This window comes from Hydractinia symbiolongicarpus, chromosome 1 (assembly GCF_029227915.1).
Source record: "Hydractinia symbiolongicarpus strain clone_291-10 chromosome 1, HSymV2.1, whole genome shotgun sequence".
NCBI classification, from domain to species: Eukaryota; Metazoa; Cnidaria; class Hydrozoa; order Anthoathecata; family Hydractiniidae; genus Hydractinia; species Hydractinia symbiolongicarpus.
In genome coordinates this window covers 7,765,459-7,782,699 of record NC_079875.1, presented here as the reverse complement: position 1 = coordinate 7,782,699, position 17,241 = coordinate 7,765,459, and the positions used below count along the sequence as shown (strand labels likewise).

Here is a 17,241-nt window from a genome sequence, read left to right as displayed (position 1 = left end):
ATTATTTTTATTTGAAATTTCTCTTTCAACAAGGTGGTTTTCTTCCATGTCGAACATTTTCAAAAATGCAGACCTAACATACATTGTTCGATTCATTAATACCAAGTATTCCGTTAAGGATTTTAAATTTATCGCGTAACGGAAATAACTACTTAATTGCGAAAATCGGAGCAAATTGAAAAAAGGAAAAACGTGCTTAATATAAAAACAAATTCCGTTTTCGATGGGGTTATCTACGCAGTTAAGTTAATTCCTTATGCCAGTGACGTCATACAATTATGACATATTTTATTTAATCCGCTGCCTAAATGAGATATCTATTATAAACAAACGACAAATGAACACGCGATAAGGTAGTATAGTAATTAATGTACTCACACCTAGATATGTGATCGGTTGTCTCTTTTGGTGATAGGAAGACATGCGCAGCCTATAATCCCTCACAAAGCACTACAAGTCCTCACAAAAAGAGATGGAAATTAATAAGCTCTGCTTTGGTGTTGTATATGTTGGCTCACAAAACTTTTTTTTGGCTAGACACGTCTGTTTTGGGTTGAAAAACCTAATTGGTGGAAGATGTGACCAGTCCTTTCTCTATTTGTGCCCCGTTTCTCACACGATTCCATTTTTTCCAACGAGAATTTGTATTTTTGTTTATAACAACACCATGGTCACACCTACTTGATTGTATTATCTGTATTTACAGTGTGCAGCAGTAAGGAACAGCAACATTTTGTCCAACTCACCCCGTTTCGTTTGTATTTAACAGATGTCGTATAAAGTTGATAAAAATGTAATGAAAACTATGTATTTAACTTTGGTTAATACAAATTAGAACATCATAGAAAGTCTTTAGATTGTGGCATGCCAATATACATCATATTTATTTATTTCATTTTGTTTGGCAATTTTGATTTTTTATAAGGCAAAGCGATAGGGTTCATCCATCATGTATAATAGTGCATTGGTTCGAAATTCCTGTGAGTTTAAACTAATAGGAATGTTGATTTAAAAGAAATTGTGATTTTAATGGGATTTTAAAAGAACTTTTTAATTGACAAACGCTGCCGCGGTATGTACTGTTTTTTTTTGTTTGTTTCAGAGCAATTTATAAGATGATTAAAGATTTTAAGAGCGAATTTTTTCAACTGATTTACGAATACAAAAAGAAGCCAGCCCTTCTGGTTAGTAAAATATATCTGCGATCGAAAACAGATAAATTATTTTTTGAAGAACTACACGACTTTTTGAAGTATTGGATTGAGTTGTTATGCGAAACTGACGCTTTAGATGATATCCAATTCAGTGATGTGTACCGATTGGCAATTGATCTAAAAATGTTTAAAAAAGACGAACCCGAAGTGCTGTTAGGTTGGTTTCTACATGAAGTTAGAACTACAGAGAAAGTTCCTACTGATGAAGCTATATGGTTCTTAAATAACCTTGAAGTTAGCAACCCGAAAGCTGAAATTTGTAAATGCTTCTGTTATATTGCACTAAATAAAATGGAAGATGCTTTTATACACCTTGAACAAGCGAGCAAAAAAGAGAACATCGATTTAACTCGCTCAATTTTGCTGACATTTTCGGAAGATAGCATACTGTGCTTGAAAGAGAAACTTGTTGAAGGAAGAATTAGAAGCGAAATAAAATGTGAATGTAACAGTTCACGAAAGTTTGCTTTTTCAAGTTCACTCAAGAACTTAGTTCGAATGTATTCTAGCTCAGATATACTACAAGAAACATCTTTCATCTCCAAACAAACCATTGATGAACCAAGTTGTCTACAAGTCTGTAATTTACATAGAATATTGACAGAATTAGATGATATATACAAGACCTTACGCAAACAGAACTACGATGGGACTCCGATTTATAATGCACATTTGAAGGCAGGGAGAACTGCGCATGCGTTGCATTTTCTGCGTTCACATACGCATTCTATCGATCATGAAATAACATTGGCGCCTGCAACAGACAAAGAGAAGCAAGCTTCTTCTTATATTCATGTTCTTTCGTAAAGTTATCTTGTCAAATTATTTTGCACTTTCCTTAGCGCCAATTTTTAAATGTTGAAAGGCTTAGAAAAACTTAACGCCCACCATTACATGTGCATACATTAATAGTATTAAGTGTAAACCATGAAAAAAAGGACGCATCGGCAAGCTCTTTTCCCAGGGCTGCTTTCAATTTCGTCAGAGGGGTAAAATGCCAGCAGGACGAGGTTGTGTAAAAGGGGAATATACTTTACTTTTTGAATATTTTTGTTACTAAAAAACTCTAAAAGATAACAAGTTCTCTAAATAGCTATTAGTTACAAAAATATAAAGTCGTTGAAATGTGTACTGGGTATTAGGGTGGTGTGTTGATAGTGGGCAACGCTACAATTTTTTCTAAAGCTTGCTTGCTAACCTTTATACATCTCACGCAACAAGTCTAAACTTTTTCTTAAGTTCTTTTGCTGTGTTATTTGACTCCCTTCATCGTTTTTTCAAATGAGGCTTAAAATATGGTCACGTACTTAATCTATAGTCAATGCAGTTTATTTCGACTCCATGTTTCTTCTTTCTCAGATAATACAAAGATTGTGTCATTAACTTTTTTGAAAGCTGTTCTTGTATGTAGCAACGTTTTTGTCAGACTTAAGAAATTATTTAAAAATATTTTTTCAAAAAATCATGATAAGCATCATATTTTGGAATCTCTTATTTTATATACAGCTGAACCTACGCCTAATACATGTATATAATTAGTAAACACAATAATTTTATATTTATAGAGCAAGCTTCCAAAGGCGTGAACATATATTGTCGTTTTTAGCAAAAGAAATGTACTGAAAAACAATGTACCAGGATATATTTTTAACATTAAAAATAATTTTAAAATTAAGTAAGACTCAAATAGACGTGACTAAAAATACCAATCAGTATTAATATTTTTAAGGTAAGAACACTGTTAATAACATACTGTTGTAAAATATTATAAAATATTATATATATACAAATATAAAAACAATATATATTTTTAAATATGAAAAATCATAAAGTTAAACCTTGTTTTGTGTTTTTTTCTTCGTTCCTCATTAAACTCGACCTCCCCGCCCTAGTTTCTTCATATTCGTGGTCTAGATTGACATAAATGTTAACCCTATTCGGTCCGGGTTTTTTCGAACATATTCCGCCCCTCCGTCAATGGCACCCACCTTCCCGGACCGAATAGTGTTAGGGGTTTTTAACTGCTTGTTTGCGCACCATCAAATCACCACAAAAAAACAAAATTTGAGTAGATGCACTTTTTTCAAAGCATTATTTTTTATTTTACGGTCTTATTAGCTACCATTAATTTTACAATCCTAGTCAGAATTATTGAGAATTTTCGCGTCCGTTTCTACAAGTTTTTGTTGTAATAATGTCATAACCCTTAAGGCTCTCAAATTTAGAAGTTATGAGTTTTTTTATCCGATCAAATAAGCTGAAATCTTTTAATATTTTTCCTATTTTCCGCGCTTTGTACCTTTTATAAATTACATAATATACTTTCAGCGCCAAAAAAAAGCATCGCATAATCTATGTTATTTTTAATGTTTGTTTTTAAAAGGAAATCTTAATATTTCAACAATGCTGTTTACACATCACAGCCAACCTCGATCGTTACAGGTAATGGTATCTTCGTATTTTTGCGTGATTAAAAGCAACGTAACTCTAACCAGGTGATCCAGAGGTCATTTTTCTAACCACCGGAAAATCAGAAAAATAACATCGGAATTCAGGGATTTCTTCCAAGAAGTTGTTTATTGGTTGTATTGAATTCCAGGATTCGATTTAATACAGCTTTCATATACCCAGATATGTTTCGATAACGGCTAAGTGACCAAGACAATAGTTCGTGTTAACAGGAATTTTGACGGCAAACAAAAATTTGTTATGATGGTCTTTGTGGTGGCGAGGATTTTTTTATATCTTTTCTCTGAAGTTAGAGTTATCAGGGTTTTTAGATCCAGAAGACTGCTAAAACGGTGCAAATGTTCGAGCCTGGAAGGTTTAATCTACCGAGTTATTTTTACTGACGAATGCCCCTGGAGATTTCAAAAGAATAAGTCAGTGTTTTGTTTTTTTAACGAAGCAAAAAGTGTCCTTTTCTTTCTAACACTTTTTTCGAAAAGGCGATTGAAGTGGAAAATTAAGTATATTGTGCATGAACTTAAAATTTTATCTCATTGATGAGAAATAGAACATTCCATTTTCTTTCTCCCGACCTTATAAGAAGCTCGTGGTCATAAGTTATGCGGGTTTAAAGTTAGGAGCACTTAAGAATGGAAATATTCCACTAGCGACAGGATTGAATTATTCCATAAGGTGTATCTTTTTATCCTAAACTTTTGTATACGGTTAGCTGAAGATAATGTTTACATCATAATGAAAAAAATAATCAGATTGGAGCTCATTAGAAAGTCTTTTTCACTTATTACGCTAAAACTATAATATCAAAGAACACCCACTCCTTGAATATGACTTGAAACAAAGGTCACATTAGCAGGTATCTTTGTTTTTGAAAAACATATCCAAGAGAAAAATTAGAAAAAATAAGAAAAAGTTTTATTCCACTTGGAGCCATCAAGGATGCTGTAATTCCATATAAGGAGAATGAAGAATAACAGATTTTCTGAATTACTGTCTTTACTGAAAACGTTAATGGTGTTTTTCACTAACAAAATGACCTTATATTGACTCAAAATCCAATATTACACAAATTTAAAATAAATTCCTTGAAAAACTAGCTCTGTCAGAGCAATACAAGATGCGTTATTCCATTTTCCCCCTATAATGCAAGCAATTAAATTTTGAATTTCGTACTCGCATTTTACAAGATTTGATATTTTAAAGGCTTTATTAAAAGGCCATTGTTTCGCATTTTTGTTGAAAAGGGTGCATAAAAGAAGAAACAAATTCTATCGAAAGCCTAAAAATTCTCTGGTATGGACTTTCTAATCTTGAAGTGCTTTAAAGTATTTTTAAGGTCTTGCATCTCCTTTTATTTTTAGTGCTAAGAAATTATTATGATTTTAAGTATACAGTAGTTCATATTAAAGCAAACTTGTTAAGTATTGAAGACTATATAAATATCATATATAAATGAACTTGTTATTTCTTGGAATTTTTTATCTTTATTATCTCCATTAATTTTCAACACTTCGTTTTTGGAATCTTTGGCCATACAAATAACATTTATTTATTTTTTCAAGTAATCCGATGGCACATTTTTTCAAAAATGAAATATATTATTCTATTTGACTTTCATTGACTTTCATTGCGATTTTCAATGGAATTTGTTATCCTTAAGTTCACCTCAGACCTGATTTCAAAAATTCAGGTATCTTAGACAGTATTTCAAAGATAAAAACTTAAAAGAAAGTTTTGACCATTTCCCAAAATGAAAATTCGCAAAATTCACTTTTTACGGAATATAAAATCTAAAATCGCTCCTCGTAATTAAATAATATATTAAAATGCTACTAGATCCTTCCTTGTTCAAAAATTTGTCCCAAAAAACGCAAAAATGCCAAATTTAGGACAAAAAACTGATTTTTGCATGTATAAAAAGGCCACTTTTGCCAAGTTGAAAAAAAAAACACTGACAGACATGTTTATTGAATCTTTTACCTCATGACTTTCTCTTCTTAATCTTATCTTCAGTGTAGTTAAATTAGCATAGGTGTAAATTTTTAACTCGTTTGAACTTCAGGGAAGTCCTGTTTTTGGTCGCATTACTGTTGTTACAAACAAACGCTTGTAATTTTTTTTATTTCTCTAACAAGCTTCACATTCAGACGAAGGTCAAATAATAAATAAATCGTTGTATACGATGGTTCTGGAAACTCACACTGTGAGCGGTGTTCACAGATTAGTGCAAGATGTTCTTTGTTTTCTGTGGTGTGCATGTTTAAGTGCACGCTCTTCTTGGCATGTGCTCGTTGTGTTTTATATTATTATTCACGCTTTTATTCCTGAAAAGCTTGTGTGAGCTGTGTCAATTAGCCTGAGTCGAGGGTTGTCAATCATAGAGGCGCCTGGTCTGTATTTTGTATACTTTGCGAGCGTGTTATACAATTTGCATGCTCTGCAATCAAAACCAGCTACAAATTGAAATACGCTGAAAGAAGAAGTCTAAAATTAGCTTGAAAAACCTAAAATAAAAAAAATTAAAGCATGATGCACTGTCGTCATCAAAGTCGTTTGATACAAGATCATCTTCTTCCAATTGTTTCTTTTCTTGTAGCTCCACTTCTTCAGACAAAAGATAAAGACAGGCATTTAGAAGACGGAACAATCTTTTAAGTCAAGTGCCTTATAATACTAAAGACAAGGCAAAACAGAAAGAACAGCAGGCCCAACAGAAACTTAAAGTGCAGCTACAGTGGAGCAGACGTTTCGATAATTGTACTGATGAATAGCAGGTAGTGAAGCAGTCAGATGGTGGGGCAAATTTGATTCTAGGACCTGATTTTCTCTTTTGTATATCAGACGGCGAGCTAAGGAGAGACAAAAAAGGCCCTAGGAACGAGGTTGATAGTGGGGGGGGGGCATCGCTTGATTTTCGTGAATGCAGAAGAAGCCCAAACATTCGAAAATGTGAAAACCGAAGGGATGAAAATATTTTTTAATAAGTTGGGGATAAATAACTTTAATAAGGAGGAAGATGATTTTGTACCAACGCAATCTGCGATTGCGTTGGTGACCAAATATTCAGTAACAAAAATACTAAAAGCTATTTTTTAAAAATGGTTTGTACCAATCTATGACGTACTTCATTTGAAAATGAAATCATATTTTGGGGATACTGAAGATTCAAACTCATTGCTTATGGATTCTAGGTGTGAATTAATGTCATCACCTAAAAGCAGGAAAAAACATGTTTAATTTATGAACAAAGAATTTCAAATTTTAAGACGACAAAAAGAACATTTTTACTTTATCAGATGACGAATCTATCATAGCCATCAACGTGCCATAAAATCAGAGTATATGTGTCGCTGTAGTCGTTTCTTTTCCCGTGTAGACACTCCTTCCGGATTTATTTCCCTGACAATTTCCGTGGCTGTATTCCGATTGACCTCTTTTTCATCAAGATACTCAAAATCTTCCTGTATTCTGATATTAACAGGAATCAGATGCCAATTCAAATACTGCCACGGGCAATACAAGATGAGCATTAAGAATAACAGTTCCGCATCTAATTTCTCCTAGTACCAAAAAACCATCTCGCTACGTTGCTTAGTTCCTCCATTATCCATTATCTCTACAGGTAACCACCGGAATAGACATTCTTGAACGTTTGTGTTCGAAATTGGTATAAATCACGAAATCACGGACATTCCAAGATGTTGGTTACTGTCAGAAACCCGCAGTGCACACTATTGGGCAAACAGCTCATACTAAATTAGGAACACTGCGCAAAGTAAGGAACGTCGTGCACACTGTCATAAAGACTGCGCACTGTGAGCTTCTAGTGCTATAGTAGTATTGCAGGTTTATTTTGAATATGATCTTGAAAATATGTTATTATTGGCAAGCGTTTTAAATATTTCATCCATTTTCTGTCAAATATTTTCAAAAAAGCTGCAGCACATCAAAGGGAATAAAAATATTAAATTCGGGAAATGTATTCGAGTTGATAGTGTGAGTTATTGACGTTTGAAATATCAGAATTATCTCGTTCATACATGCTCTACATTATCTTATAGGGGACAGACGTGTCTGGGAACGTTAGTCGAGAAAGTTGTTTACTAACGTAACACTCCGAATTTTTTTCTTTTGTCTTTTCTGTTCACATTTAAACTCATTGATTTAAACTTCGTTCCGGGGCTCTTTTCCTCTCACTAACAATCTCAGACGGCGAAAAAAAAATATCCGTCTGAGATTGTCCAAAAGGGAAAAAAGACCTGGCGACAAGGTTGGTTACACATTTAACGCTCTAAACTTTCTAGTCATTTTTGAATATCTCTTATCGCAGTAAAAATATACACAAACTTTATTTACAAATTGCTTTTATCTATTTCTAAAAGTTGGTAAAAAATACACACCTTTGGTAACATATAAAAACGTACGGCCACAGTCAGAAGTGACTTGTTACAATACATAGTCTAACAAGCACAAAGGATTTATTAGACCTAAAACGATACAAGTATAAGGATGCGTAATGGCTTTTGCTTTTGCTCCAGAAAGACGGCGAGATAGGATACAAAATGAAGAATTCACATTTTGTCGTTTTGAAATCTAATGAGTTTCTTATATTTATTCAAACATTTTGGAACATTTAACCCCAAAACAGCTCTGTTCTTGAAATCATCTACATCATAACATTTTATGTCCATTTTTATGTCTATCTTTTCATTTAAGCAGTGCGCTATTAATTTTCATTCAATTTATATGATTGCCATTTACTAAAAACATTCAACCTCGTCGCCAAGCCCATTTTTCTCTTTCTGACAATCTCGGACTGCGAGAAGAAATGATTTCTTCGCGCCGTCTCGGATATCAAAAAAGCGAAAAATTGCCCTGGGAACGAGGTTGAAAAACATTTTCTTTCCCGTCAAACAAAACAAATAACGCGATTGTGGTTTGAAAAATGTTTAGGGGACTAAGGGCGTGTCGGGGAGGCACGGGGAAGAGGAAAGGATAGACAATCAAGACATTAAAATCGAGACATTATGGAATATGGCTGCTTCTATCGCGCGCTCACAACTACTCACAACGATAACACGATGGTTCTTGTGCATATAGTTCAGAAATCTGGCAAGCATTTAATTTAGCTTAAGTTAAGTGTATAGTTAGTTATTCAGTTAAATCACTTCTTTGATTGAATGCGCTGTAACTGATCCGTGGAAAGGAAAGCAAGAGGGTAAAGCAAGAACTAGTAGCTACGTTTTTGCTTAATAAAGCTGCTATTTGCTTGATAGCTGCTATTATAGCTAGCTATCTGATTTTGTTTGCAGTCATGTCTGAAGCAATTTCTTTTTATGGGCGAACTTCTATCACTATGAGATTGGATTATTTTAGAGTATGTTAGCTATAGTCTTTTTGCAATGACCTATGAAATGAAGTTTGTTTATTTATTTAGCGTGTACCTTCCTAATTATCTAAATAAACAGCTCTAGCAACAATCTGGAAACTCTGCCTTCCCATATATAACTTCATGATCTTGACTATAAGCCATCCATAAAAACAAGGTATGCGTTTGCTTGCCCAGGGTCAAGCAAGAAAGAAGCCGTCAAAAATGCCTTATTTTCAAAGAGGGTGCCGATAAGCCACAAACAACTGCATATATATAGGGGGAAGTTTTTCGGCCAATTATATACTTGAATTTTTTTCAAAACATTGAACTCACCCGTAAACGCCCACACTTTTTACGGCGTATGTGGCTTATCGGAACCCTCGTTATTTCCATGATTTGCGTCTTAATTTCGTTCCATTATAATGGTTGCAATACTATACTAACTTGCTCAGATGGGGAGCTAGCAGAAACAAATGCTCAAAAAACAAGGGGATCTGTGGAGGAGAGCACACATGGTAATAATTTTTTCTCTATTCTTAAGCTAGTTTTATAAAAATTAGGTTTGTTTGGTATGTGTGCATGATTACAAAGATAACAATAGATTAAAATGTCATACCTCAACCGCGCACAAATTTACTCAGGTGTGATCTACCCCAGGAATGTTTAGGATGTCTGTAAATGGTAATATGGTACATCATGGATGTAAGGCTCAGGACATCATTTCATAGTCAGCCATTGTTTTCAGTGAAAAGAGAAAGTTACTGAGAAAGGTAAAAGCACAGAAATAAGACGTTCACAGCATTTAGTGGGTATACGCTAATATGTTATTCCAAAATGTGATCTTAAAAAACATTTCTATCACCGCTTTTCGTTTATAAACTTTTAAAATGTGATCTTAAAAAACATTTCTATCGCCTCTTTTCGTTTATAAACTCTTAAAATGTGATCTTAAAAAACATTTCTATCACCGCTTTTCGTTTTTAAACTTTTAAACTCTGATCTTAAAAAACATTTCTATCGCCGCTTTTCGTTTATAAACTTTTAAAATGCGATCTAAAAGAGCATTTCTATCGCCGCTTTTCGTTTTTAAACTTTTAAAATGTGATCCAAAAAAACATTTCTATCGCCGCTTTATGTTTGTAACTTTGAAAATGCGATCTAAAAAAACATTTCTTTCGCCGCTTCTCGTTTATAAACTTTTAACGCTTAATTACTGCAATTAAAAATTTCAAAGGAGTTCGCGCAAATTAGATCGCTAAAATTGATCTTGTTACCTATTGTGATTAAACAATCGTTCGCATGGGGTCAGCGAGGCAATTATTTTCTTAAAAAACAAAAGCTATCGCAATGTTATTGTTCTGTGCAACTATTCATGCGAGTTTCACGTCCGTGGTAGATTACATTCAGACTGTACTGTAGGGAAATTTTAAAATTCTTAAAATAATAGCCAAAGGGTCAATACACTTACAAAAATGTATAAAAAGCAGAAGTCTCAACAGTTGTAATTCCAAATGTTGTGATTCTTTTTTCTTCTGGTCTAACTAATATTTCGATTTAAGGGGTGAGTGTTGCTCATATTATTGAATCCACTGTTAAAAACTGTTTTTGTTTTTAATATGTGAAACTAATAAAGTTGTTATCCTCGGTGGTCAGACTGTAAGATGCACACATGGCGACTCTATTTAAACATAGTAGTGCATTATATTTGAACAAATCGGAAATGCGAACATGAAAAAGTTTTTATTTTCTATTTTTATCAGTTTTTAATTCACAATTATATACCTGTTATAAAATACAATGAGTTATATACAAAAACATCTGCTGTCACCTCAGCATTGATTTGTGTAATCATTCATCTACCTGAACATATATAAAAGGAAAAATTGAGCATGAGTAAATTGACAAAGGTCTGGGCACAAACTGCTTCTCCTGCCAGTTTATTCAAAATGGTGATGAGGAGGTAACAAAACAAAAATTGTGATAATAATATTTGTCCAATGACTGGTGGTATGTTGCATTAATGAAATCAGTAGGATATATATTCTATTTTGCTGTGAGGGATACATTAAGGAGTGGAGGTCTCCAGACCATTTCGTGAGACACGGGCAAATTTTGTTTTCTTGATGTGTGTGATAGCTTTCTATAACTATTGAAATTACAAAAAAAGTGAAATATGAAGTTAAATATTTTTCATAGAAAACGGCATAGCTAAAATGCATATTTTTATTAATTTGCTAATCTAACGAAGTTAAAATAGAAAAATAAATTAATTAATAAAAAGAAAGCAAGAGATGGCATTAAAAATAATTGAGCTAAATTTATTTTTACACCCTCATACGTAAAGTCTTCTTGGCATAAAAAGAAACAAAAATGGATTATTACAGATCATCTGTAACAACGATATACGGAACATTCTTTTCTCTTGTTTTTGTAATTGTATTTTTAATTTTTTTTACATTTTTTGTGGCCACCTGTTGTTTGAAAATAAAAAATATAAAAAAAGAAAAGAATATTATTCAAACTAAATTAATTGTATGTAATATTTTTACTGTTTCAAACAGCATTTATCAATTTAGTCCTAGGCCCTAGCTTGTGAAATACATGAAATGCATAACATCTAAAAATGATACCTGCCATACTGCTCTTTTATCAGAAGCAAATCATTTCAATATGATAGATAGATATAAATAGATTAGAATAACATTCAACACAAAAGAAAAATTGATCTCCAGAGTCATGTTTTAGAGAGAGTGAGGAAATCGTTATTAAGAGCAAATAATAGAACATGTAAGGTCTTCAAGGCATCCCGAAGTACTTTTGCAAGTTGGACTCATCTGAAAGATTTGCATGAGATATGCTAAATGATATATTTACTTTTTGTTAAAACTTCATGTAAGTCCAGATATAGCTTTTTAAATATTTATTTTTCTTGTCACTCGACGGCCATTTTTTTTAGTGGCACGTGACCCTGCTACGTATTATTTCAGTAGCGCTTTAATTATTACTGACTGCATAGCCAGAACATATACCTTCGCGCGGCAAAGTGAAACCATGGATGTACAAAAAGAATAGGATACACGCGGAAGCGAAAGCTCTCTACAAACAATTATATTTTTAAAAAAAATTAAATTAATTCTGCATAAAGTTTTTTACGAACGATCATCACCCCTCCCTCTCCACCATGAATAGGATTAAGGGCGGTTACAACCTTTGTTATTTAAGACGACACTCGCATTTGCGGAGGTATTTACCAACATATTTTCAAAACATGTACCTTCGCGTCAGCAATTATTTGACGTGGTAAAATCGCTAAAAAGTCCCTAGGCCTTGTGTGGTCAGACGTGACGGAAAATAGTATTTGTTTTTCCGGAGCATAGTTCAGTTGCCTCCTATGCGGCAATGCACGAACAACAAACTCTTAGTAAAAAAGCAGTTAGTTTTGCGCTCCAACTGCATCATTAAAAACAGTTTGTCACAAATGTAGTTTGATTAAATCATTGCAGAAAACGCTAAAAAATATTTAATAAAATGTGGTTTTTCTGCGTGTAACTTTAATGTTTACGCAATTAACTATGATTATTTTATTTCTTATTTTTCTTTGCTTTTCTCCGGTAAAAGTAATATTTTTTATTTAGGAGGTAGCTAAAACACTTTTTGTGTTTTGTTAAGTTTAAAAAATTAGAAGCTGCCAGTATTCTAATAAGTGCGAATATAGCCACAGCAGTTATTAGTCGACGCTAAAAATGGCGAATTATGAGGGTTTTCGTTGGCCATTAATGTATGATGTGTGCTTTTAAAAGGTTTAATCATGGAGGTACAGAACAGCGTTGATGTTAGACAGGATACCTGTCTCTCTTTTCTGCTTTCGTCCTTCGATGTCTGTCATGCTTTTGTAAGCCTGCTTATGTTAGCGCGCTATTGCAAAAGGGAAAAATGTTGAGTTTAGTTTACTAGACTACGTTGATGTTTGCGCTACATATTGGAAGAATATCATGAAAATAAACTTTAAATCTATTTATCTATAAATTATAGATTATTATCTATAAATTTAGATCTAACACAGTCTAGATCAGATTGGAAGAGGGTCATTAATATAACCCATGCTAGCATGGAAAACGGATGTTAAGCCAAGAATGATGATGATGATGAAGAGATGTGCATTCAAACTTTATTAATGCATTAGATATTATAAAGTGAATTTATTTTATCATAAATTTTTTTGCCAAAATTACACTTGCTAAAGAGCAGCTTCTAGGAGCTAAAAAAGAAAGTGTCTTGAATCAAAGTAAAAGGTTATTTTTCCCTAATATATATTTGTTATTTTTTTTGCTGTATTTGTGCCTGCTGACAGTGATTCAATTTTACTGTAGTGATAAAAAACTGAAAATTTCAACATAATGGCAGAGGTTTTAGAAGTTGATATCGATGAAAAGGACGAATTCATGTATGTTGATGATGATGGTATGGTTTTAGATATTGCTTTACCTACCATGACTGCTTAGGCATTTATTTAATTTTTAAAAAAAATTAGGTGGCATTTAGTGGAGACAAACGTTAAACAGAGATTTGGTGTTTATTAAAAAACTGAAGAAGTTTGAATATTTGTTTTGGACATATTTGATTAGCACAACTAAACTGCTCGAAGAAGAAAAACTCTAATAAATATCTCTATTTTGACATATATAAAAGTGTAGATACCATGTGTTTATCAGAGCATATAATGATATGGTGTTATATATATATACCTGTTTTAAATGTGCATGTTTTAAAGATGTTATTATTTACATCACTTTATCGTACTTTTTTTTCCAGATGAGGTTAAAAGGTTAAAAAAGAATAAGAAGAGAAAAGGAAGAGGATTTAAAGGTAGTTTTTAGTTGTATGTTTGTTTGTTTGCTTGTTTGTTTTTATAGTTTGTTTTTATCCCTCTGTAGTTTTTTTTTTTTTTGTACTTCTACCAGCTGTTTTTTTAGGGTATTTTTATGAGAAAAGAATTAAGGCTTTATTATAAGCCTTCATTGATATATGAAAAAAATGAATTTTGTGCGAAAAGTTTCGTTTCTGTACAATTTGTTGTTTTTTTATAGATAGCAACGACATTCGAACCGTTGAACCTTTTGACGCAATAGAAGATGAAGCTGGTGCTAACATTCAAGGACCACAAAAATGTAAATACTTTTTATATATCTGTTAAGAGATATAGTATTATCAGGATCTTCTCTCTGCCAAAAAAAACAGGAATTGTCAGGAATTTTTTTAAAATGTCTGTAAAAAGTCATGTTCACACATGACTTAACTAACTAGAAAGATTTTTCAAAATACTAGCAAGGATTAAATTTTACATTTGTTCTTCAAAAAATTATTTTTACAGTTTGTTTTATAAAAAGGCTAGTTATGTAATTTGCGGAGTAATTCCTAATTTTGATAAGTAAGGCATTGAAGTTTAGACACAAAGTTCCAGGGGAAATATCACAAAATTAAAAGGCTACCTTTAAACATCTCCTTATGCTTTTCTTAACTAACTTAGCTTTTAGTTAGCATTAAAATGTTTTGAAGTAACTGTACATTTTTTATATGAATTTGAGTTTTTATCTTTCTCCTATTATTTTGTGATCATTGCAAAACAAAAACACTGGGAGTGTAATAACAGAATGCAGACCTTGAGAAGTTCTAAATTTTAACAAGTGACTTTGGAACCCTGAAATTAAATTAAATTCTTAAAAAGCCCTGAAAACGCCAAAAAATTTTGGAATGACCAGTTTTGCCAAAACTATTGAAATGGACTATTCGAGTTTTTATTTCCACCATTTCGTTGATTAAAGAATAGTATTAAAAATTTTCTCCATTTTTTCATCACGCTTTTCATTGAGATATTTTATAAATTATTTACTTCCGTTGTAATGGCACTGTTATTATAGTCTAAGATTTTCAAGGGTAAAAATCTTATATGACACTCTGAGAAGTCACAATATTACTCAGTAACTGACCCTGAATGAATATTGAATCAAATTTAGTAATTTTATTCAATAAGTTCGCTAGACATCTGAAGATGTTCTCACAAGACTCTTGCATATTGATAAGCTGAATTTTTTTCTCTCTCCAGCTGTGGAGGGGTGGATTTTGTTTGTGACGAACGTCCACGAAGAAGCGCAGGAAGATGATCTCCATAACGTGTTCGGTGATTATGGCAACATCCGGAATATGCATTTGAATTTGGACAGACGTACTGGTTTTCTAAAGGTAATATATACGTTACCAATTTGAATAATTTTTTAATGATATATTTCACGTTTTAATGCAAAGATGACAAAAAAATAGATAAAAGGATGAAAAAAAGTCGCTCAAAATTTGACAAATGTCCACACATGAAGCGTCACCATTGTGGCCGCTAAAATAACCATGATATAAAATTATTTATAAATTATATACAATATATTTTAATTTTTATTGTCTGTTTTGGCATTTTAAAAGCAACAATATTCCTAAATATAGTTTTTCTCCAAATTTTTCGGGAGCAAGACACTGAGTGTACAATTTGCATAATTTGATAAATACAGTGCCGTGGAAAGTTCATGAACCGACTTTAGTGAGACGTCATTCTTATTTCGTTACCAGGGTTACGCACTTGTTGAATACGACACATTCAAAGAAGCTCAAAACGCACTAGACGCTACAAACGGTGAAGAATTACTCGGACAGAAGATAGCAGTAGATTGGGCGTTCGTTAAAGGACCAGCAAAAGGAAAGAAGAAGAAGTAAGTTTGATTGTTGATGTGTAGAGCGCTGGTACTGCTGTAAAAACTCCATTTCAACTTTCACCTGATTTAATTGCAGTGCATAAAAACTCGTCTCCACTTGGCGGAATATTAAGTGCAGAGCGACATATTCATAGTTCTGATTGACTGGAGGAAATTTTCTCCAACGAATCAACATGCTCAAATCCAATCTGCTCGAAATATTTCACCTTTGTGGACACGTGATTAATTTTCCGATTTTTTCGGGTTTTACTCGAAATTGGAGAAAAATCGGATTGTCGGGCAATTTTTGGTGTCTTTTCATGCGAACTATGTAAAAAACGGAAAATATGTCAAATTGCATTTTATTTGGATGCTCCTTTAAACAGCTTTCACAAAGTGTTCTTTTTTATTATAGAGGCGGTCGAAGATAAAGTCTTTGCAAAATATCTACCTGCATACCATCAGCACTTTGGATTTGACGCAATTTAATACAAATATTTCTTTGCGGAGAACTTCTGTTGTAAATAAACGGCATTACAGCGCATGCGCTGCAGCTTGAGTGTATCCTCGGCACCGTGTATTTAAAACCTGCCACTGTTATGTTTTTAACCATCAGTTTGAATAGAAAGCAAACATTTAAAAACTCGTATGTTGTGATTTTTGAAAGTAGAAGGGAATGTAATTGTGGAATTTTCGCGCACATATTATTTTTGCGGAGAGATGTTGCATGTTTCGCGAATTCTTTATGCATTTGGTTGTACGAGAATTTCACGTGCAAAAAATAAAATTTATATGCGCGAAAAACGATCTGCCAAATTTAAACTCGACCGAAATTTTGGTAAATTAAGATTCGTTGTTACATAATCCGGAGGGTTTAAAATTACAGCAGCGATTTTGTCAGTGGACTTGATATTGAGACGGTGTATTTTCTGTCCCTACAAACTCAACTACGCCCAAACAGTAGTTCCCGCTTGGCAATAAAACGAAAACTTCACAATGTATTACTGACACAAAATTGTAGTATAATTTAGTACATTCTACAAGAGGATGACAAGAATTTCTCTATGTCGATTATTCTCTCTTAATTTGCTTACTAATTTTTTGAACTTAATCACTTCTAGATCAAAAATGAACAAAAAAGTTTGATTTTCAAGCTTTCTTTTCAAAAAAATCTTTAAAAAAGGACAATTAAAACTATACAAATCAGTCAATTTTAATGATTTTTTTCCTTTTTGTTGCATTTGAATATTTTCTCTGCTTAAATCCACCCCCGTCTATACGGCTTTGCCTTGAACATCGTTTAGCCGCTTGGACATAGGCAACAAACCCTGGGGACGAGGATGTACTTGGATCCTTAACTCCTGCTTTTTTATTTTCTTGTCGGATTTTTTTGCCCCTGCTACGCTCACTAGGAACGTTAATTAAAAAGAAGACTATCGCGAAAAAGAAAAAG

General features: G+C 32.9%; 1 protein-coding gene across 1 annotated transcript in view; it reads left to right on the top strand.

Moving 5' to 3' along the window:
* LOC130635931 (RNA-binding protein 8A-A-like) overlaps window positions 1-16,431 on the top strand; it is a 64,888-nt gene extending 48,457 nt beyond the window's left edge. The window contains exons 2-7 of the mRNA XM_057445462.1: window positions 13,420-13,512; window positions 13,864-13,917; window positions 14,139-14,219; window positions 15,155-15,291; window positions 15,667-15,806; window positions 16,204-16,431. Coding sequence (XP_057301445.1) covers window positions 13,449-13,512; window positions 13,864-13,917; window positions 14,139-14,219; window positions 15,155-15,291; window positions 15,667-15,806; window positions 16,204-16,219 — 492 coding nt within the window. The 5' untranslated portion in view covers window positions 13,420-13,448 and the 3' untranslated portion in view covers window positions 16,220-16,431. The remainder of the gene's footprint in view (window positions 1-13,419; window positions 13,513-13,863; window positions 13,918-14,138; window positions 14,220-15,154; window positions 15,292-15,666; window positions 15,807-16,203) is intronic.
* Window positions 16,432-17,241: the final 810 nt, after the last annotated feature.